This window comes from Danio rerio, chromosome 7, assembly GCF_049306965.1.
Source record: "Danio rerio strain Tuebingen ecotype United States chromosome 7, GRCz12tu, whole genome shotgun sequence".
Lineage (NCBI taxonomy): Eukaryota > Metazoa > Chordata > Actinopteri > Cypriniformes > Danionidae > Danio > Danio rerio.
Window position 1 is genome coordinate 38,008,058 of NC_133182.1, and position 24,116 is coordinate 38,032,173.

The 24,116-nt window shown below is 37.8% G+C and overlaps 1 protein-coding gene across 25 annotated transcripts in view; it reads right to left on the reverse strand.

Moving 5' to 3' along the window:
• Nucleotides 1-24,116, reverse strand: part of adcy7 (adenylate cyclase 7) — a 91,499-nt gene that overhangs the window by 26,946 nt on the left and 40,437 nt on the right. For 11 of the 25 annotated variants that reach the window (XM_021477572.3, XM_021477571.3, XM_068222359.2 and 8 more), the window contains exons 2-7: nt 17,947-18,410; nt 6,138-6,344; nt 5,866-6,027; nt 5,587-5,736; nt 2,195-2,352; nt 1,328-1,439 (exon numbers count right to left, since the gene is read on the reverse strand). In XM_021477572.3, the coding sequence (XP_021333247.1) occupies nt 1,328-1,439; nt 2,195-2,352; nt 5,587-5,736; nt 5,866-6,027; nt 6,138-6,344; nt 17,947-18,111 (954 nt within the window). In that variant the 5' untranslated portion in view covers nt 18,112-18,410. Of the gene's footprint in view, nt 1-1,327; nt 1,440-2,194; nt 2,353-2,442; nt 2,974-5,586; nt 5,737-5,865; nt 6,028-6,137; nt 6,345-17,946; nt 18,411-18,535; nt 18,792-24,116 lie in introns of those variants that run through there. The other 14 variants (XM_073906953.1, XM_073906964.1, XM_073906961.1 and 11 more) reach the window with 6 other exon arrangements.

Consider the following 24,116-nt stretch of genomic DNA (forward strand, 5'->3'; position numbering starts at 1 on the left):
AATACTCCTTCCTGGAGCTCCAGCTTACTGAGGAAACACACAGACCATCTGCAATTTATCCCAACAACCACTCATTACACCGAAGTATGCAGAAGACCATCTCTGAACACACAACACATTGAACCTTGAGGCGGATGGGCTACAGCAGCAGAAGACCACACCGGGTGCCACTCCTGTCAGCTAAGAACAGGAAACTGAGGCTACAACTCACACAGGCTCACCAAAATTAGACAATAGAAGATTGGAAAAACGTTGCCTGGTCTGATGAGTCTTGATTTCTTCAGCGACATTAAGATGGTAGGGTCAGAATTTGGCGTCAACACGATTAAAGCATGGATCCATCCTGCCTTGTATAAACGGTTCAGGCTGGTGGTGGTGGTGTAATGGTGTGGAGATATTTATTTTCTTGCCACACTTTGGGCCCATTAGTACCAATTGAGCATTGTGTCAACGCCACAGCCAACCTGAGTATTGTTGCTGACCAGGTTCATCCTTTTATGACCACAGTCTACTCATCTTTTAATTACTGCTTCCAGCAGGATAATGAACCATGTCATAAAGTGTGAATCATCTCAGACTGGTTTCTGGAACATGATAATGAGTTCACTGTACTCAAATGACCTCCACAGTCCCCAGATCTCAGTCTAATAGAGCACCTTTGGGATGTGGTGGAATGGAAGATTCACATCATGGATGTGAAACCAATAAATCTGCAGCAACTGTATGATGTTATCATGTCAATATAGTCCAAAAATCTCAGAAGAATATTTCCAGTACCTTGTTGAATCTATGCCATGAAGGATTAAGGCAGTTCTGAAGGCAAAAGGGGATCCAACGCGGTACTAGTAAGGTGTACCTAATAAAGTGGCTGGTGAGTGTATAACAAACAATAATAATTGCAATAAGGATCCAATCTAATCTTATTTGCTTATTTAAATCTAGTTTTTTATAAAAATTGGCAAGGCAGTGTGTGTTAATGATCTGTATTATTTTATTGAAGGTATTATCTGTATAAAATGACTAAAACATAATAAGATTAGTCCTAATAATTACAAAGTCTTTAGAAGTCTGTCAATAGGTTTCTGTGAGCAGGAATAATCAACTAAATAAAACTGTATTGTAAACACAGGACCATTCTAAGGTCTGATCTTAGTTAACAAGAAACTAATACTTATTTTTTCATATACTTATTTAAGGATGGATCAAATTAATCAAAAAATACACAAAAAAACCTTTATAACAAAAAGGATTAATAAATACAAAAATGATAAACTGTTTTTGGACTTTACATAAGAGCATAATCATAGTCATACATAATTATACATACTTTTGCAATCTGGTCAAATTTCCCAAAAAGTTCATTCAGCATGAGCACAAGCTCCTTAGGAGAACAGTCACTGGCCAGACGTGTGAAACCCACAATGTCAGCATAAAGGATGCTAGCAGAAACAAAAGAGAAGACAAATAAAGGACACGGTTATGTGTTTCTGCAGTTGATTATGTAACTGAAACAAAGAGAGAAAAAGTGTTCAGGTCAGGTCAAATCTCAAGTCAGGACAAATAGGAAGAGTCTTTTTTACTGAGTAAAACATCAGTGGAATGCAAAAAAAAAAACTAAACACAGCTCATAAAAATTAACCCTTAAGACAGCTGTTCTCAAAGCCAAACACAATCACACACACACACAATCCATGTCATCACACTCCTAATGAACAAGTTCAAAAAGAGACTCCATCAGTCTTGCCAGGTGAACACCTTTTTATTGTTTGTTCTCTCTCTCTAACACACACACACACACACACACACACGCACAGGTGAGTGAATCTGTGTACTGCTGGAGCAGCTGTAAAGGGAGGCAAACAAGCAACCTTTCTAAATATAAACGGCTGCCTGAGAACGGAGCATTGTGGGCATGGGACTTAGAATATTAATAGATGCACCCCAGCCCCCCTCTCTACTCTTGGGGTTGATGGGAAATAAAACTAATTAAATGAGTGTCCTCATGATGAGCACTCTGAGAGTCGGGGCTAACAGACTGACCATTCATTCGCTATCAGCACTTGATTAATGAGGAAGGGCTAAATTAGAGCTTGGAAAACACAGAACAACACGCAAGCAGCTCTAGATTTCTATGAGTCTGTGATTGTGTGTGTGTGTGTGTGTGTGTGTGTGTGTGTGTGTGTGTGTGTGTTACCTGACGTTCTCATGTCTCTTCACATAAAGACTGTGGAAGTTGTTGTCCCGGACCATCCGCTGCTGTTCTTCTTTATCTTTGCACTTGCAGCGCTCCATAATGGCCAACTTCATCTTCATGGAGATGTACACAGGAAGCACTGACTGTAAAAGGTTTTCCTACAGGACAAGCAAAAACACATTTAAAGGTTTGAAGTTTACTGTGAAAGCCACATTATATTGTATCCAAAGTACTGTCTTCACTGTTACCCTGTGGGTAGAAATGTTTGTCTTCAGGGTTCAACATCAGGGCATTGTTTCAGAGATCGACTATATTCAACATGCACTGTTGTCAGAGAGGTTAACAGCCTGCCATTAAACTGTAACTTGCTTTTCACTGTTCGCTTTACATGATGTCACTTCCCCGACAACAATCAAAACAAACAGTGAAACAACAACTCCTCTGAATGAAAAAGGACACAACAAATTGAATTATAAAACGGTGAATCTATTTAGGAAGATACACTGATTAAGTTTTCAATGACAAGTGAATATTCAGCTGTCAACTCTGAAGATGAATGAACAATGGAGTCAAAAGCAAATTGCCAAAGATAATTTCAAAGTTTAAAGGAAAACAAATTAAAGTGGCATTTATTTAAGCATGATGCCTTCTGAATCTCTAAAGCTAAACTCAAAGTTTGAATGATGTCTTGTATGCTTTGATTATTAAAGAGACATTTGTAGTTTTAAAAGTGTGTTGTTGCTAAGCAGTGGCTGAGGTGTTTCAGTGGTTGCTAGGACAGAAGAAGGGCATTTTGTTAAGGAGTTCTGGGTGATTCTTCAGCTAAGGGCACACTGTCAGTCCTGTCGCTTAGAAAATATATGCCAACTCAATTGACCACATGCTGTAGGACTCTGCTGAGCTTTTTTAAGCAGACACTAGGGTATACATTCTGTGTTTATGATTTTATTTAATCGCCAGAATGGTGTGCTCATAATGTATACGTGCAGACAGTTTTATAAAGTACAACTTGAAGATATTGCCTTGATTCTTTTAGTTGGTTTAACAAGCTTTTTTAACTTCTTTCACAATTAAAAATAATGTATGAGATGAGCAACAATAAGCAAACAATGTTCCTTATAAATAAAGGGATAAAGAGATAAGCACATGTCTACTTTAAACTACCACCAATGCATATTATTTGTTCTATAACTTCTGGAGAGAGATAACACAGTTTGGATAAAGACTAGACTCTTTTCTGCTCATGTAAACAGAGACTGTCAAATGAGGCACACTGTTGCTGGTTGACAGTAATACTGTAAAATTGCACTGTAAAGAAAGCAATTATACAGAGACCTGGAAGGGATGTGATGATAGGGGAAAAATGGGTGGAAGAAAAAAAAAAAACAGTGATAGAAAAAAAAAATTTCATTTTTTTTCCCATATTTCTCGTGTATTTTTAAGTTTAAAAGCTCATTGAAATGAATATAAAAACATCTGCATTCATTTTCTTTCCATTAAAGCTTTGCATTGATCATCACCCTTCGTACCCAACCTCTGAATCAGTGAATGTATGTATACGGACGCACTCACTCTGTATGATAAACTGACCCAAGATCAGCTTCTTTACACGCCATTCGGGTGTGTGTTTAAACAGATAAATTATCTTAATAATAGGTAAGCATCTCCATCCTCATTCATTCATTTTCTTGTCGACTTAGTCCCTTTATTAATCTTGGGTCGACAAAGCGGAATGAACCGCCAACTTATCCATCATGTTTTTACGCAGTGGATGCCTTTCCACCCGCAGCCCATCTCTAGGAAACATCCACACACACACACGCTCATACGCTACGGACAATTTAGCCAACCCAATTCACCTGAAGCGCATGTCTTTGGACTGTGGGGGAAACGGGAGCACCCGTAGGAAACCCACACGAAGGCAGGGAGAACATGCAAACTCAGAAACAGAAACAGAAACGCCAACTGAGCCGAGGTTCGAACCAGCGACTTCTTGCGACTTCTTGCATTAAGGCGACAGCACTACCTACTGCGCCACTGCGTCGCCCATCTCCCTCCTGCATGTTTTATTTTAAAGACAACTAGTTTTCATACATAGATTCATACATTAATTTTTCTTATTTACCAGAGATTAACACAGCAGAATGAACCATCAACTATTTATAACAACTGGCATCTGTTTTACGCAGCGAATGCCCTTCCAGCTGCATATACTCTCACACTTAAACACGCACTCATACACTACAGCCAATTTAGTTCCTCCAATTCACTCATAGCACATGTCTTTGGGCTGCGGAGGAAACCCACGCAAACACTGGGAGAACATGCAAACTCCACACAGAAATGCCTACTGGCCCAGCCAGGGCTCAAACCAGCGACCTTCTTTCTATGAGATGACAGTAAAAATATTATAAAAATAATATTGTGTATGTTTTAACATTATCTAAGAGTAAGTGAATTAACCACAAAGCACTTCCTGGAACTACTTGAGTCTACATGAATCACGTGACTTAACCGCCTGCTGTTCACTTTCACTTTCTTTCGCAACTCCCCAACCCTCTTCGTCTGCGACACACCTCCACCATCCAACCCCCTCATACCCCCACCCCCGCTCTCCACTTACAGTACGTGTGCGATACCTCTTCATCCTCGGGTAACATGCCGGACCCACAATTCACAAATTCACAAATTAAGCACTAAACACAACATATACTGTACAAAAAAACTTCTAAATGGATCAAAAAGAGGACATAATGCCACCCCCCCTCTTCCTCATCATATTCCAATGTGGCTCGTTACAGTTCTTTTGAGGTGTAGAAAACACATCTTACTGCAAAAATGCTTGTGTGCATGAAGGAATTCATGACTCCTTTACACATGCATAAGCTCTTCAAAGGTTCTCAACAGATAAACATGTATGCACATACAAAAAGCGTGTTGAGCCCAGCTCACAGCAATCTTTTCAATGTGCCGCACACTCTGTCACAAAATAAAAGCAGGTTCAGACATAATAACATGAATTCTAAGTCAGTCAGGACAGAGTCTATAATTTTCTACTTTGGTTTGAGCCCAACAAACCAACAGAACCAAACTGCAAATGAATAAACACACTAAGAGGAGTTACAGCTGAAAAAAATGTGGTCTCAAGTTGGGGATTTCAAAAAAGTAACCCAACACAATACTATAAAAAGGTTTCTCTAAAACAACCCCTTAAATAAATAACAGATAACAATAGAAACAATAGAAAGCTACACTACTCTGCACTTTACGATTCCAAAATGATACACATAGAAACATGCATAAGTACATTTAGTTTGCATATGTTTCTTCAATGCTGTATGTTTGTTTTTCCTGTGTGTGTGTGATGTGTAGAAGTGAAGTTGCATGAGCACCTGCTGTCTCTTCTCAATCTCCAATTTCATGCGAATGCCCAGGCAGCGAAGAGTATCCTGAAATGTCTGCTTGAGAGCTTTCTCCATCAGGACCTTATGAAAAATCCCAACCATAATTCCACACCCAAACACCACAGCATTTGACAGCAACTGGACAGAGGGACAGAAAAAATCAAGCGTTTAACATCAAGGTGTTACATCCCTTGCAGCTTCTTTACATATTGGTTTGCCAAAGCAGGAAACCTGATTCGGCCAATCAGATGGTAGACTTCCTTTTACCTGAAAGGTGATGGGATTGCTGTGGAGTTGGGCCACTGTGAGGTACACCGAAAGAACAATGATGTGAGATAGAGAGGAGATGATACTCAGGATTACAGCATAGCTCATCTGGAACGGCAGCATGGTGTAGACTGTAATGATGATGAAGAGGAAGAAGGGCACCTGGAGAGAGCGAGAATGAGAATTGAACATTTATTTCAGACTGATGAGAATTCAATCACTGATTATAACCCATGTTTCAAAGCATGTAAAGTGTCTGAAGCTAGTGTTACCTGATCCCATGGCTGTATTTGTAAATCACTTTTTGTGCTGAAAATAAAGGTGAAGCCCATTGTGAGGTGTGTGGCCCACACGCCGAGGCCTAGCAAAGTTCTCCATCTCTGAGAAAGGGTCTCTGTACAGACTAATACAAACACCGCCAGGAACAAGCACAACGCTCCTCCCACAACTCCCACAAATATACCATGATTCTGGGCCTTCTGAAACACACATGGAGAGAGCAAAGTGTTAAGGGCAAACATGCACATCACATATACCTCATTCAGAGGGTTTGGAAAATGCTGCATGTGTGTGTGTGGTAGTGGGTGTAAGCTTTGATAAAAAAAAAAAAATAATCCGTTCAAAAATACATTTGCTAATGCTTGCTCTTGAAAAACTTGTGAATGTGTGTCTTTAAAATATGTCTGTATATGCGGAAACATTTTGCACATTAGCTGTCATGGAGCCATTAAGGGACTATTGCTTCCTACTCTGTTCATTTTCTTCTCCACTAATGGTAGAAAAACACAAACATAAAAGACAAGGAAGCCAAAAACAATCCTTCAAAAGCTCCAGAGATCACTCGATTCCATCTGTCACAGAGATAGCAGCACTTTAAATACAGGCACCATTTCACTGAGCAATAATAGTTACAACACTTTTGCAAAGAGGTGGGTAAATAAATCGTTACAACTAGAAAATGGACATACATTTACATCTTTTTGAAATGTATAAATCAGCCAGGTCCAATGTGGACTAAATGTGTCACTCTGTCCTAACGTTATCCCAATTTGAATCCTCCTGCACACAAGGCCTTGAAGCGAGTCCTTCAACGACAAAAGAATAAAGGATACAACTGAAATTCACATTTTTCATCTCTCCTTTTAATGTATTAGCTTTTAGTTTACCCACATATCTACCAATATGAATGCTAGAAATACATTTACTTTAAGAAGTTCACGTTGACTTGATCTCATTAAGATATGTTTTTAAATAGTTTATACTTAAGATAGTTTTCATTGAATAGTCCCATAGGGAACATATTTGAACAGGTTTTGAACTGTAAATATCAATGCCACTCATCAATGGCAGCTGCTAGGCAACAGCTAGGCAACAATAGCAAGCATGAATAGGCTAGACAATCCCATTTAAAAACATTCACGTAATTCAAGAAACAACCAATTCAAACTACTGAATCATTCACTTGGTAGATTTGTTCTGAACAAACTCCAATGCAAATTATTTGCACTGCAATGCACAATGGATTAATCTGCATTAGCTTACCTCTGTTTACAGTTTTAGCATTTAAAAGATGGTACAACTTTTTATTAAATAAATATCAATTCTCATTATTGCCAAAGACTATAGATTACACAAGACATGTCACTGGTATAGTTTTGAATAGAGGAAAGTGTAAGAGTCAATATGGCGAATGAAGCCCTGCCTACTAGTACAGGAGCCAATCATCGATCAATATAGACTGACGTTTCTCCGGGGGAGAAGCTCGAATCAGACGTGTGCTTTTACGACAGTTTGTCGTCAACAAACTAGGGATGGGAAGATTAACCGATATGTATCGATACGCGGTCATGCGCGTGCACGATGCGAGTGCATCGGTAGAGCAGCAGAGGATGAATGAAATTTTGGAAGCAAATCGAGATGCATCGGTTTTTGCGAGATGCATCGGTTTTTCCGAGATACAGCTTATATTTTTAATATAGAATGTATTTTTTATTTATTAACAAGTGTTGTTAACCTGTTTTTGGCGCATAATTTAATCGACCTACATAAAGTAAGCCTTAGCAACGGATTTGCGGATGTGTACACTCACACTACAACTCAGTGTATCAGGTGTGCGGATGAAGCTAGTGGTGCGCCCTCAGAAAGCGCGAGAAGCAAAACAAACATTTTATTCCCCACTGAGTTTTAAATCTAAAGTATGGCAAGCAACATTATGGATTTAAGGATGGACGACATGACAGGACAGATGCAATCTGCAAAATGTGCCGCGCATCTGTAAAATACGCGGGCAGTACGACTAATCTGATATCTCACTTGAAGCGGCGCCACGGTGTTGTTGTGAAAGCATCTTCCAGTGTTTTTGCATCCCCGGCTTTCGCACTGCTTCAACCAGCTCCAAAAGTGGTGAGAAAAGCATTGCAAGTTTTTTTTTTCTATGCGCAACAGTTCTCTCGCTCTACGCCAATAACGAATGCTATTGCATTGTTCATCTGCAAAGATATTCAGCCTAGTGTCACGGAGAACGAAAGTTTTAAACACCTCCTCCTGTTAATTTTTATTTAATAATAATAATAATAATAATGATAAAATTAATTGGGTGTCACGGTGGCACAGTGGGTAGTTTGACCACCTCACAGCAAGAAGATTGCTGGTTTGTTATATTTTTATTAGCCTGTTGTTTACAGTGACAGTGATGTTTCAAAGCAGCATAACACTGCTAGTTCACAACCTTAAGTTTTGAATAATCAGTGGCAAAATATATCTTTGTAAAACTTGTTTTCATAGTTGAAAAGTTAAATCACAATTCTTGTTGTGCAAATATAAACATTTATAATATATATTGCACTTATACATTCTGTTTATCTTGAAAATACTTAAATAATATGTGCTATATGTTCTAAAATGGCCCTCTACTGTAAACTGACACTCTGGCTCTGTGAGAAAAGAGCCAGTTTGTAAAAAAAAGTCTTGGTTTTGCTTAGTTAATAAATAATCAAACTCATTCAATGGCACAGCATCCTCTTTCACATAATCTCATAAACTTGATCTAATTAGTTAGTGCTGAAATATCGCATCGTATCGTGATATGGGTGTGAATCGTATCGTGTTGCATCGCAATATGTCACAAATGTATCGCTAATATATCGGATCGTATTCTTTGTATCGAGATACGTATCGGATCGGCATTATAGCTTAGATGCCCAACCCTACAACAAACACACTGGAATCTCATAGAATGCTTGCTTCACAGACACAAGAAATACATCCAGATAAAGCTTAAAATCTATACTTTAAATGAACCAACTACTTGAAAACAACGCAAATATGAAACGAACGCAAGGTAGGTCCGTCTTGTGAAACGCACATCACATGTCAGCAATTACTCAGACGCACACAAACTTGTAAATAAAGATTCGCTGTCATTTCTGGAGGAGATTCGCCATTAATACCAAGATGTGAATTACTTCAGAAGACCAGAACAATGTGATTATCATTATCCAGAGGATGATAATGTGTAACACGGCCATGAATGAGGTTGGTGTCCTGATCTCGTTCCTTTCGAGTGCGTATGTGCATTAGCTTGGGCAACCAGGAAAAATACAGATTTCGTTTGATTCAAACATTTAGAAACGAAACTTATGAGACAATTATTGTTTAACCTCATTGGTAATTCAAAATATGTAATGTAATCGTAAGCTTGGCTAACAGTTTGGAAGAATTTTAATGTTTCCCCATTCAGACAGAATACCCAAGCACACTGCCTGAGAGGCGTTTTAAAGATGGCAGGCGAGTGAATTGACTTGCCTTAAAGAGACTTTGTTATTAACTAATGACTTATTGCCTGCCTATTATTATGTTAATGGATGTTTTTTTGTACTTAAAAGCACACATTCTGCATGATCTTATTCTACATTGCTAAATACCTAAACCAACTACTACTTTTGAGGCAAAAGTCATAGTTAATCATTCATTAATAGCGATAATTGTACCTTAAAATAAAGTGTTACCATATTTTAACCAGTTGAGTAACTTTTGGACACCAGTTAAATATTATAGGGTTAGAATTAGGGCTGCACTATATTTAGTTTCAGCATCGATATCACAATGTGTGCATTCGCAATAGTCACATCGGAAGATATGCAATGTTGAGTCTAGATTATAGTTGACCGGAAGCTAGAGAATTGTATTTAATTACTGTAATTATACTAAATTTATATGAATTATGATTTATGGCAAAAAAAATTCATTCGTACAACTTGTTTATTTTTTTCTAGTCCAAATATGTCAATGCAAAAACATGACTATTTCACTTACCCCACTGGCAGATAATTTTGCTTGTTAAACTCTTAATTTTGCCTTATTTCTTTGGAAGCTGAAAGCAAAACAATTTCTTTACTTGATCAAGAAGTTTTAGATATTTGTGGTTCTTTCTTCATTTCTCACTTAAATGATCTAAGATGATTTAGAAGATCCTGGATCTTTTAATCTTGATAACTGATCTCTGGCTAATTTGGTTTTTTACACAAGTTCACAAATCAGATTAATATATCTGGATGAACTTAGCTTTAGAAAAGCATTTTTCCATTGTGATAATAAAATTATTGTACCCGAATATTGTTAGACTCACCTATAATGCTATTCAAGCTATCTTGTGTAACTGTATTCCTATCGCAATATTTAGCGCAGAAAATAAAATAACGCAATATCAGATTTTTCCAGTATCATGCAGCACTAGTTAGAATCAATAAAGAATAAAGCAACACTATAAAATGACACTATCAGACTACAAGTCACTACCAGTGTGGGCAAATCACAGCATTGGGTCGACCCAGCCACTTACCCACCCACCAATATACACACTCACTACAGTGACTCCTCCACTTATGTTCACCCAATTAAACCAACCACTCTGAATTACCACTGAGATACTTCACCGACTTCACTTTCAAACAGAGCAGAAAGGCATACCTCCATCCACAAACAATCCTACACACACTTCCATCATCCTATGGGCATTGAAAGTTCAGATAAATAGTAAAACCAAATACACGCACACATACACACACAAAAATGCCCACGCAAAGAGAGCTGGTTGTAATTCTGTTCCTCCCACGGATGGTTGGTGTTGAGAGAGTAGGTTCAGAAGTTCGCACAGATGGTATAGTTCTTATCTGCTAAAGGGATGAACAACAGTGGTACGGAAGAAGCGTTCACGGCCCCTCTTCACATCCAGCTGACTCCAGAGGAGGTTTATGTGAGAATGTGCCAAAGATACGATGGAAAGAGCGAGAAGGACCATCGCATGACGTGCTGCATATTTCCCCAAGAAAAACTATACGCACTTGGCAAAAACCTCCAATTATTACAATTAAAAACACTGTTTCCTGTCATGCAGAATGCCAGTTCACATCAGCTTTTCAGCACTGTAATCATCGGGCCTCAGATTATGCAATCACAGTGGATCAGCACCTCAGAGACCGCAGGATTATGTAATAGACCCTGCTTCAATCATCAGATAGCATCTGAACAACAGCAAGGACAAACCTGCTGCAGAAAGAAGATTAATGCATGGGGAATATTGACTGTGGCGGTTACATCCCAGTTTCTGTACTTGTGCACTATTCTATGCCATTTTTAGAATACTGTACGTTTTTGGTTTACACTAAAGCCCCTTTCACACATACAGACCTTTTCAGAAAATTATCAGCAATTTTTTCTGGAAAGGGATCATGTGTGAACAGGCCGCTTTTGAAAATACCGGTCAATTTGTTCCGGAAGTTGTAACATTACCGGTAATTTGCCAGAATGCTGCTCTGTGTGAACGCAGAAGGAAAATTGCCGGAAAGAACGCGTTCACGATTAGAAAGCACTGACATGAGATGTCTACTCCAGCCAATTTAGACGCATTCACATACACACTGTTTATGAAAATAAAAGCCTTTGAATATTTTTCTAGCTGCTAGATGTTAGTAAGATAACGTTTCTATGTTCCTTCTTATTGCAAACTGTTTAAAAAAATGATCGATAAAATGCTTATGATAAGACACTGTTTGTTTACCTTCAAGCTCTGCTTCAGTTGCTTGACGTGTGTGCATGTGAAGGAGCTGGTAAGTGCCAGCACACACAAACATATTATGTATATCTTGACATGCAAAAGTGTTCCTCCATATGTTTTAATCGAATTTGCTTACAAAACTTAACCATCCACAGAATTTGTAATGTAGTCAAATGTGTAAACATTTAGCTGCGGTTCATGCCTTTGGATGTCTCTGGAACAAAGCAGCTGCATGAATGCTAAAGCTTTAAATAGAAGTGAAACCATCAACAAAAGCCCGACCCCTTCTATGTTTACAAATAGAAGCATGGTTTAGAGGTAATTTCTGGTTAATGATGTCAGAATTTACCAGTATTTTGGAATGGATGTGTGAATGGTCTTTTTCAGAAAAGTTCCAGAATGTATTTGCCTGTGTGAACAGCGCTTTATTAAAATTGCCGGTAAAGTCATTCCAGTAATCTTTCTTATATTTACCAGTATCGCAGGGTAAAAGGGGCTTAAATATCATGAAAATAAATAAATATATAAATAATAGACTTAAAGACATACTTTACCCAAAAATGACAATTCTGTCATTATTTACACACACCCTCTACTTTTTCTCAATCTATTTGAGAAACAAAAGATGTATTTTTGGAAAAATGTTGGAAACCTGTAACCATTGGCTCCATATGATTTTTTTATAATGTTTGATGTCAATGACTATCAGTTTACAACATTCTTCAAAATATCTTCATTTGTGTGCACCAGAAAATAAAAACTCATATAGTTCTGCAACCATTTGAGGGCGAGTAAAGTTTCATTTTTGTGTCAACTCTATACCTTTAAAAAACTTTTTTTTGCCTTTTTTAAAAGGCATCTATTTTACCCCTTTTTCTAGATTTTTCAGCTCAGATTATTTATTACATCTATTTAAACCTGGGATATTTGAGCTGTTATAACATTTTAGCTGTTTTTGTTGCCTGTGCCTTTAAAGGGCACCAAGGTTACCCCTTTTTTCAGATTTAATATGAATTATTTGTGTCTCCAAAATGTGCCTGTAAAGTTTCAGCTCAAAACATCCATCAGATGTTTTATTATACTTTTTATAAGATTCTGTTTTATACATTTTTGCACTGGGTGGCGGTTTTGCTGTTCTGCGCCTTTAAGGCTAGTCCTCCCTGCCCCACCGTTTCTACATGCCTTTCTGCATGCCTTAACCTCCTCCCACAGCAGTCAGACAACAAACAGACATAAAGGAAGCAGATCTCACGTAGCGTTTGTAAGTAATACTAAAGTAAGGACTTTACCCATGATTATTTGATGCATTAGCTGTGTTAAGTTACAACGTCAATGTTGTTACAAAGTTCACGCGCACACACAAAGACACACATACCCAGCACGGACACGATACGCACATACATACAGACAGCGCGTTTAGCTTTGCACTCTTTTTGCACGCATATGTGACAGGATACAGGCTAATCTCTATTGCTGTATGTGTATCTGTTATGTTAATGTACAAAATAAACCTGATTTAAATTCCACAAAGCGGGACTGAAGCATCTTCTTTCATAATTGTTTTGACACGCGGCTGTGCTGATGAAGGAATTCTGAAGTAAACCGCTATAATTCATTACACACGTGCACTGTTTTAAAACATTTTAAATTTGTAAAACTCACTCTTGATCACATTTCATGACGATTGATGATCCTCGAAAACTGAACAGATCTTTTATTCCCGGTTGAATTGCCATCGTCTTCTCTTGTTGATCTGATCGTGACTACCGGGATATGTTACGCAGCTGTCAATCAATTCGGTGGACTGGGGGACCGCACTACTATGTCAAGTTGTGGTCAGTCTGAAAACCGCTCCAATTGGTCCATCGTTTTTATGTTGTTAAATTGAAAAAAAAGGACTCGGTGAGTTTATTTCACCCCAATATGACCGCCTATACACTATACCTACACATATTTCTGTCCAAACAGCTTGAAAAGTCGATTTTTCACCATAGGTGCCCTTTAATGCGAATGAACTGGTTCTCACGTGTGTGACAGGATACACGTTAATATTTACTGTTCTGAGCACATCCTGTATTGTGGACATGATTATACACATTACTACAAAGACATGTTAATACGCATCTGTCAATCTATTCGGTGGCCAGGGAAACCGCACTCCTACAGTACGTCACGTTGCAGTCGGTCTCAAGACTGGAGGAATTTGGATCCTATTTTAACATCAGGAAATTAAAAAAAAGAGAGACTTTTTGTCTTTATATCACTCCAATAGGACTGTGGACACACTACACCAACACACAGTTCAGTCCAAATAGCTAAAACATGATGATTTTTATCATAGGTGCCTTTTAAAGGTTTCTGATTAATTTTGTTTTGGAGATCTGCTACAATATGTTTATATACATCGGATGTTACATAACACTATTGAACAAACACTTCCTCATGAAATATTTCACAACACCACCTCATTACTCAAAATGTCTGAAATGGTTCACTTAAAAAGTACATCTTAATTGCATATTGATTCTTAAATCCTAGAAATCAACATTTACAGTGAGTCTGTGCTTTTCAGTTGATGAATGAACACACATCTGTAGTGTGCCTCAAGTCTAGTTAATCACAATGTTCTAATAATGATATGAAACAATGTCTCACCTTCAAATTGTTAATTTTATAATCAATTTTAAACTTTGACACAGGCAAGCTTGTGATTTCTTCCACTGTGGGTACAAAGAGAATTTTAGAAGGTATGTTGAAAGATACTGTACATCTACAGGGCTGATAGTGGAAAAAATTCCTGAGCCTGAACTTTTTTTCCTTGCCCCTGAGGTGAGTAGGGGTGGGGGTACTATGTATGCAACGCACTTTTAACACATAACTTGTGGGCCCCTGGGCCCAAATATATTAACAGCCGATGTGTAACCCTGATCATCATTATTGTCAAGTGGCTCTTTTTAGACACATGCCAGTAATGTCAGTGACACATGCCAGTGTCAGTGATCTTGTGACATGTGCCAGGTGTCAGTATAAGCACGTTATAAGCACATTAATCTTATAAGTCTCTTTGCTTTAATATTTAGAAATCATTAGGCAAATGACACCTGTTATCTTACATGCATATATGTTATGAGTTTTCAACATGCATTTTATTATAACTTTTTAAAGGATATTATTTAAAATACCTTTAAATAAAAATAAGTTAAATAATAAAATAAATGAATGAATTAAAAACATAGAGAAGTCCATATTGTAGGGAACAAAGGAACTGCCAGGATGCAATAATATACAGTACAACAGATAAGTGTAACCCCTCCCATACATAAGCATGCCACAATAAATTTGACTGACATGTACTGTCAAATGACTATATTACGTACGGAAGTATGACTACGAATACATAAAATAAATGCGTTTAAATTAAAACATTGTGGAGTAGCTCAGCAAATAAACTAACTTGCGACGCGATAAATTAGGTTAAAAGTCGCGTAATGATTAAATATGGTTTTGCTCGTGTTAATTAATGTCATAAGCTTCGCCGGGTGTCGATGTCACTGCAGTGACATGCAGCGCGACACTCTTGAGTGACACAGGTCACTACACATGCCACTAGCGAGTGACACATGACATTGGAAAACCGGACGTTAGGCTTGCCATGATAGACGGTGTTGACGGTGATACCGGTGTTAAGACGCAACACCGGTGACATCACTTTTTCACCGTGACACCGTCCCCACATTTTTTTTTTTTTTAAGTATTGTTTTTTTTTAAATTATTTAAATATTTATTTGAATTAAATGGGAAACATAATTCTAAATAATTTACCTAAGATGAGAGCATGCACTATAATTATCATCTGATCATAGCTACAATGCGTCATATTTCATTTATCACATCAAGAGAACAAGAGGAGTCGAATTTACAGAAAGAGAATGGCGGACGGATAAGTGTCAAAACGCAATGCAAAAGCGCCTGTTTGGCTATATTTTGCAAAAAGAGAACCTGAAGACGTAGGTAAATGAGGCAATCTGCAAACTTTGCCTGACAATGGTGGCAGCAGTTGGAGGAAACACAACTAGTTTATACACTCATTTTCAACACTTGATGTTCAACTATGTGTGGGTCCCGGGTAGATAAGATCAATAGCCATAAATGCGCAACGCATACTGATTTTTAAAATCACGCGACCATCATCTCACAGTTTAATAATAAATTATCTTTTTTTGCAATTGATTATTATGCGTTTAATGTAAAAAAAAAAAATCAATGAAGAATAGGCCGACAAAAGAGTGGGCTAACCAGTGTGTGCGCGCGTCTTTTATCACTGAGGACGCTCTCTTCAAAAAACGAAAGTTGCTTCGTCTGTCTGGCAATATTTCGGCTTTTAATAAATGAAAAGTTAATTTAGATGAGTCAATATTAAAAATTGCAATAAAGTAACTGAGACGTGCGGCCACACATCAAATCTGAGGTCTGATCTCATCTCTCTCTCTCTCGCTGTCATCCAGACACAGACGCCTAACGAGTCAAGTCGCAAAACTGAGGCTGGTACCAGCTGACAGGTAGAATTGCTGAACCCTTGCGAAATCTGTCAGAATACAGCAATGAAATAAACATGCATAAATGTCTTTGAGCCAGAAAGTCTATCTAGGATATCTCAAAACGCAATTGGAGCCGTGGAGGAGTTGTGTATTTCTGTCGATTTGTTTTATTTCGTTAAGTAATAATTTAAAGCTTTCTATAAATATATTTATTATGTCTGTGAGGCATATACATTTTGCTTCATTTTGTTAAGCGCTCCTGTTCAAAAACCAGACGACAGAAAGCGCATAATTTTGGTTTTCTTTATTTTATAAAAACGCTGTAACGTTTTTTGATGTATTACTCGTACTTTGTGAGCAAAAATGACGGATAACTTTAAATTGCTCCCACTGAAAAAATGCAAGTGATTGCTCTGGCGCCTCGATGTCCTGCAAGCTTTTTATAAGCAAACTATGCGCCTAATAGCACACATTCTTTAACGTTTAAGCTACCATTGTTTTATACTTGAACTGTTTTATATCTTTTATTTTAGGCAAGTCGTGATGATCTGAGAAGGCAAACTGATCAAACAGACAATGATGGTCTTCCGCTGGGCGCTGTTCGTTAAAAAAAAATATTTTTAACGAATAAAGAATGCTCCAAACGTTTTTCTAAATAAGCTGAATAAAAAACGAAACTAAATATAAACACTTTGCCATTAGGCTACATACAAAACTGAACTATTTCATAGCTGAAACACTAAGTTGTTTAAGGAGAAGGGGGAATATATATTTTTGTCCCGTCTATTGCTTCACTGTTATTTCGAGAATAAACCCAGCGTAAATATGCAGATGTCATTCCCAAAACATATCAGCGTATATGTGCCGAAAACGAAAGTTTCATACAAATTCTGAATGGATTATAGCCTGGAAAGTGCAAAGCACGCTCCTCTTATTATCACTAAAAAGCGTCACTAATCTTAGTTCATAGAGATCTCACAAAGATCCGTTTTATTTATAAAGCTCTCTAATTTACACAATTAATATTTTATTTACATGGCGTCTACACTCAAAAGATGATTCACGAGCACACAAAATGGCACTTAATAAAAACCAATCCGGCGCTTTCAGCAGTGAGTGAATTCTGTGAATCTAGAGAAATGACAGATCAATATCCGTGAACCTGATTTTTTTTTCCCCGCAGCCACAGTACGCCGGAAATCCGGCGTGGTGCCGGAAGGCTATCACCCCTGCATCTAAGTGAAATCTGTGTCATATCTATATGTGCAGTGATACCAATCAATGATCCCCTGCATTGAAAACTGAGGCTGCACTTTATTCAGTTGCTTTCCAAATATAGTCGGTGTGCTATCAGATTGTGCATAACATAAGGCATAATTTAGCACCATCGTGGCTAATTTTAAGTGGCCTGTTTAACAGCATGCACTCAAGCAGGTGGGCATCTGACTGTGTGTAACAGTGTGCATCTGCAGGAATGTGGCAGCTTACCAGTTTAAAGCTGAAGAAGAGCACTAGCAGTGTGGCACAGGTGACGATGCTCAGTCCCAGCAACAGAACAAATTGGCGGTATTGGCTAATGCCAGAAAATTTCCTGTACAGGGCTTCCTGTTTCAACTCCTGCTTGTCTAGCGAGTACTTCCCTTTAGCTGGCATTCTGACCAGTGTCAGTGCGGCAGCTGAATAACACAGGCCAATCAGAGCAAAGCGGTCGGATGCCACAGAAATACACCTCCTCCCATCCAGCGGAGTGCGGCTATGCTGAAATCCCCATCGAGAGTGTGTGGGAGGTCATTCCAGTGTTGAGCACTTCAGCTCTCCCCTCCACAGCACCATACTGAGCATGTCCTTTAAGATCCGTATTCCTTTTGCACTTTTCCCCTTTCACTGGAGCCTGCTGGTTCTGATGGGTAATGGCTTCAAAGTGCCGTGGTGTTGGATGAATCCAAAAATCCCTGTCGGAGACAGAAAACAGAGAGAGTTTCTTTTTATTTTCAATAATTACACCAACACTACACCTCCTAAAATCCTTCTGACCCACTAAAGAGCAAAGAAACAAGCTTTTCATTTTGAAACTAACTTAAAAGCTGTTGAACCGTGCATCAAAGTTTAGAAAGCACATTTTCAGGTCAGCTCCTTAGATCTCTATAAACACTGCACTGTTCAGTCATTCCCACACGGGCGGCTCGCTCTGTGCCTGTAAAAAAGGCTTTTGGGTAGAGTTCAACATTTGTGTGGATTCAGTGCTCTCTTCATTACTGCCACTAATGCTGATGGCTGCTGTCCATGACATCCTTGGCCAAACCTCAGTTTTACTCACAGACACGAACGGAGTCCTAAAAGAAAAATAAATGAGTGAATACTGGACAGAGATTATGCAAACTCTGCCCTCAGTGCAGGCAACTGTTAAAGGAAAAGTTCATCCAAAAAAATGAAAATTCTGTCGTCATTTACTCTCCACTTGTTTTAAACATATTTAAGCTTCTTTCTTCTATTAAACACAAAATAATATATATTGAATAATGTCAGAAAAAGCAGCCACTGACTTCCATAGTAGTGTTTTTTTCATCCTATTATGGTGCTTTTTTACAGCATTCTTCAGAATATCTTGTTTTGTGTTAAACAGAAGAAAAAAATCATTAAGGTTTAGGATTTTTTTTTCCCTTTGATTGTCTTATTGTAAAGCCCACTTTGATGCATGAGATGTTAAAGTAAGAAAAGCCTCTTAAGACTAAACATTTATAACCATTAACAGGTTTTTGGTTAGCATGATCTTTAAAACAGACTTGTCTGAATATGTGAGGCCTTTTTTTCTTCTTCTAAAAAGTGATGTCACCTATGCTTTTCAAGGCAACTATTGGATATTGTGATTAACATCAAACAAGTAAAATACACGCAATGTGTGACCATTTAAGTCAGCTGTTATTTTTTTACAATATATTTTAATATTTTATAACAAAAAAAACTTAAGCAAGAATACATTTAGTTAATGTGACATTTAAAAAGTGACAACACTGTGACTAGGAATTTCTATTTTACATAAATTCTGCTTATCATCAAAATATCTATATACAGTTGACGTCAGATGTATTAGCCCTCTTTGAATTTTATTTTATTTTTTAAATATTTCCTAAATTATGTTTAACAGCGCAATTTTCACAGTATGTGGGAAAATATTGTTTTCTTCTGGAGAAAGTCTTATTTGATTTATTTTGGCTTGAATAAAAGCAAGGTAAAAATTATTAGCCCCTTTAAGCTATATATTTTTTTCAATAGTCTACTGAACAAACTATCATTATACAATAACTTGCCTAATTACCCTGACCTGCCTAGTTAACTTAATGAACCTAGTTAAGCCTTTAAATGCCACTTTAAGCTGTATAGAAGTGTTTTGAAAAATATCTAGTCAAATATTATTTACTGTCATTATGGCAAAGATAAAATAAATCAGTTATTAGAAATGGGTTATTAAAACTATTATGATTAGAAATGGGCGAGGCAGTGGTGCAGTAGGTAGTGCTGACACCTAACAGCAAGAAGGTCGCTGGGCCGCTGGTTCGAACCTCGGCTCTGTTAGTGTTTCTGTGTGGAGTTTGCATGTTCTCCCTGCCTTCGCGTGGGTTTCCTCCGGGTGCTCCAGTTTCCCCCACAGTCCAAAGACATGTGGTACAGGTGAATTGGGTAGGCTAAATTGTCCGTACTGTATGAGTGTGTGTGAATGGGTGTGTGGATGTTTCCCAGAGATGGGTTGCGGCTGGAAGGGCATCCGCTCCGTAAAAACTTGCTGGATAAGTCGGCGGTTCATTCCGCTGTGGTGACCCCAAATTAATAAAGGGACTAAGCCGACAAGAAAATGAATGAATGAATGAATGAATAGAAATGTGTTGAAAAACGTTTCTCTCCATTTAACAGAAATTGGAGAATAAAATAAACAGAGGGACATGATTAGAGATCATTAAGAGACCCATAAAATAGGTATAAAACACAAAATGACGCAAGGAGAAAGTACTATTATTCTGAAATGTATTTAATACCTTTTAAAAAAAAACTTTTTGGTGATGACAGCTTTAATATACCTCTTGTATGATCAAGTGTGATTTTTCCCAAATTCTGAAGTCTAAAATTCTTGACAATTTTATAGGTCTCTTAATGATCTCTGATCATTTCTTGTTTTGCACTTAGTTTCAAAACAAATAAGTTATGTTTTCTTTGTATGTATGGATTATTTTGGTTGTTACTTACATCTGGTGCAAAAACTGCGGTAACATCAATTTTAGAACTTTTTATTGAGATTATTGGTGACATGTTTGATTGGAGAAATTGTTAAACAAATGCTTCAATTGGGAATAAACTATATTTTAATACTAAAATACAAAACAAATTACTAAATGCTTGGCTGGTCATCTTAAGAGTTGTGAAGTGTAAAAATCTAGATTCACTAGTTGACCTAGAATGACTTACTGACTAGTTTATCTGTATGGCCAGAAAACAGCACTACATTTAGTTGGAGGAAATGATCAACATAGGAAGAAGAGCGGAAGTCTTTGTAAATAAGCTATGTCCAAAGGTCATGAGTTCTCATTGCAGGTTATTAATGTTTGAGGAGAGTGACCAGATGATCATGGAAGCGTAAGCAACAGCTTCACATCTGAATGCACACACACCATGAAACGCTAAATCTGCAAAAGTGATGCTGATAGCGACTGTGCTGACGCATTATGCTGATCACTGATAATAGCGCTGGAAACTAAAATATATTCACGCAGTGTTTGCGCTTCCTGCTAATTCAATTGATAACCAAATAAATATTAATAATGCTCTCAATCACTGTTGCTGAAAGTTAAAGGACAGAATTTAAGCTGAGAGAGAAAGAGTGAAGGACCGGAATTTACAGACAGAAAGAACGAGCTCTAGTGAAGTGCTCCTGAAAAGGAGCACAGAAAACAGTAGAGAAAGAGAGAGGGAGATGGAGAGCAATAGAGAACTGGGATGCTTCGTGATTTTCCCTTTGTTGAGGGTCGTTAAGGACCTGAATGACAGCACCGTGTCACTCTCTCGCTCTCCCAGACAAATGCATCCGAGCCAACAAGCGACCTTTATGTTCCCCAACTAAAGTTACCATGGCAAAGGAACAATCCAACAGGGCAATAACAGAAAGAAAGAGACAGAAAGGGTGGGAGAGACAGAAGGAATGAGAGTCTCTCCATGCGGAAAAAGGGCGGGCCAGATCCTCTTGGCTGCTGCTGGAGTTCCTGGAAGCACGGCACCAGAGGGTGAAGCTCTGATCCGACACCGTAAAGAATTTTCTGGTTCCGTTTAATCGAACAAATCTGCTTCAAAATAATAACAACTAACGAAAACCAGTGGTTTAAAAAAAACCTTTGTTTATTATTGTTTACTCTCACATTAGTGTAACTGACTAGAAATGCTAATAAACTCAATGTAAATCAAGCCCAGCAACTCATAAAGAGCATGTACCTAAACCATGGCGACTCAATGGTGAAAAAGAATAAACCTTTCACAGTAAATCTGGTTACAGCCCTCTGGTACTGCACTAACTGTTCTTGCTGGTCATTTTACATTTACTTGCTAAATTAAATGGAGTAACAGTCACTGAAGATGAACAGCGATTGGGATTTTGAGATGCCGTAGTTCTCAGTCAATGCACGTTTTGAGACTGATTGCTCACTGTAGCAAATGTTTAGTCTTTTGGCTGGTCCTGCTAGTAAATGAGTGGTGTGAGGGCTTTTCAGCTCTGAACTGTTAATTGGTTGCTCTCCTGGAAGCAGAGAGCAATGTAATTGATATTCATGAGGTGAAACGTCACCAAAGGGTAAACTCCCACACAGCACAGCAGAGCCTCTCCAACCTCTTTGGCTGAACTGGGATTTATCACGGTCAGTGGTTCCACATGATGGGAACATATTATCTCTGTTCGAATACCTTCTGCAGTTTGAAGCTCAAAGCAAACTCAAAAGAAAAAAACATGACTGAATTAAGTTAATCAGACATTATCAAAGTTATTTGCTCATGATTTCTCACCAATTTTTCCTCATAATTTCTCATAATCTTTCTTTGCACATTACTTTAGGAATTGATAGTTTTGCCAACAGCACTCTTACAACTGTTTTTAATAAAGCAACTTAAATTGTTGTTAGCAGGTCCTGAAGAAACCTTTAAAAACCAACAAAGAGAACACTGATCATCTCGACATACTTTTTTTTTTTAAACATTTCCTTTTTCTATCTGATTCTGTGCAAGGCATTATGGAAAGTGAAAATAACAAAACTTGTTGACCAAGCAACTTGACTAAACTCAAACCTTGACATTAGCTATGTTTCCATCCAAAGATGCGAATAAAATATATGCACAAAACTGGAATATCACATAAGACGTGAATAAAGCAGCGTTTCCATCCAAGTAAAAAGTTAAGAGAAAAAATCATCACTTGTTGATTAACTGCCGCCAAATATCAAAAGTAAAAACTGAATTTGCTGTGGTAGGAGACGCTGCGTGAATCTTTTCTTTATTTAATAAATTACTTGCATTTGTCTTTACTCAAGACAAATGCAGGCATGCAATGAACGTGCGGTGGCGTTTGAAGGTGAGACGTGGAGCACAGACGCTCTTGACAATCTGGAGGTCATTAATAATATAATAACTCTAATACTGAAACCGTTAAGGCGTTTTAGAATGACCAAAACAACATTTCAGAAGTTTTACAGTGTGCTCAGGCTGCTGGTTTGTCCATTCACACACATTTTTATCACCACATGATCTCTTATAACAAAATCACATGACCTTTTTTGGCATACTGGAATTTGTTCAGTAAAAGTGTTTCCATCATAGTTTATGTGCATCTTTTCTTATCGAGTAAAAAGTTTATCCTACTCAGCTATGCGCATACATTTTTTTATGCACATCTTGGTGTTTCCATCAGCCGTTTTTTATGCGCATATCCAAACTGAATAAAAATAGGTGGATGTAAACGTAGCTATAGCCTAATATCAACCCCTAACTTGGGTTTAATCCAAAAAACTGTTTAAATAATGTAAAAAGTATTTTAATAATCATCAAGCACAGTTTAAAGGCTCCAGAATTTGTCAGTTAAATATTATAGTCCTACAACTTTCTTATTCCAAAACATCACGAAGCATAAAAAACTGCCCTCCCTCACACTCATGTTTCCTCTGCACTTCTGTGGAAAAACATGTGATGGAGAAACGAGATGGCAGACAGAAGGAAGTGCATCCGTGTCATAATCTAAGCAATCTAAATGTGAATTTTCAAGAGCTTCATGTGATGTCAGAGATGGTGTTGTCCATGGTCAATCTCAGAGTGGTGACCTTTCAACACATAAAAGCCTCTTTCTCTGTCTTAATCTGGCAAGACCTAGTAGAAAATGTACTATTTTCACTTGTTATCTCCTGTTATTTATCTCTCTCTCTCTCTCTCGCTGTCCATTCCATCAAATTCAGCTAGGCCATTTATTTATTGCTGAATCAAAAAAGACTAATCACTTGGGTTGCACTATGATCTAAACACATTTAGTTTTTTATAGCCTTGTTAAAGCTCTGGAAATGCAGAAGCCAAAGGCTTGACACATGATTATGCATGTGTGGATCAATGACATCACATGCATAAGATGAGTAAGCATGCAA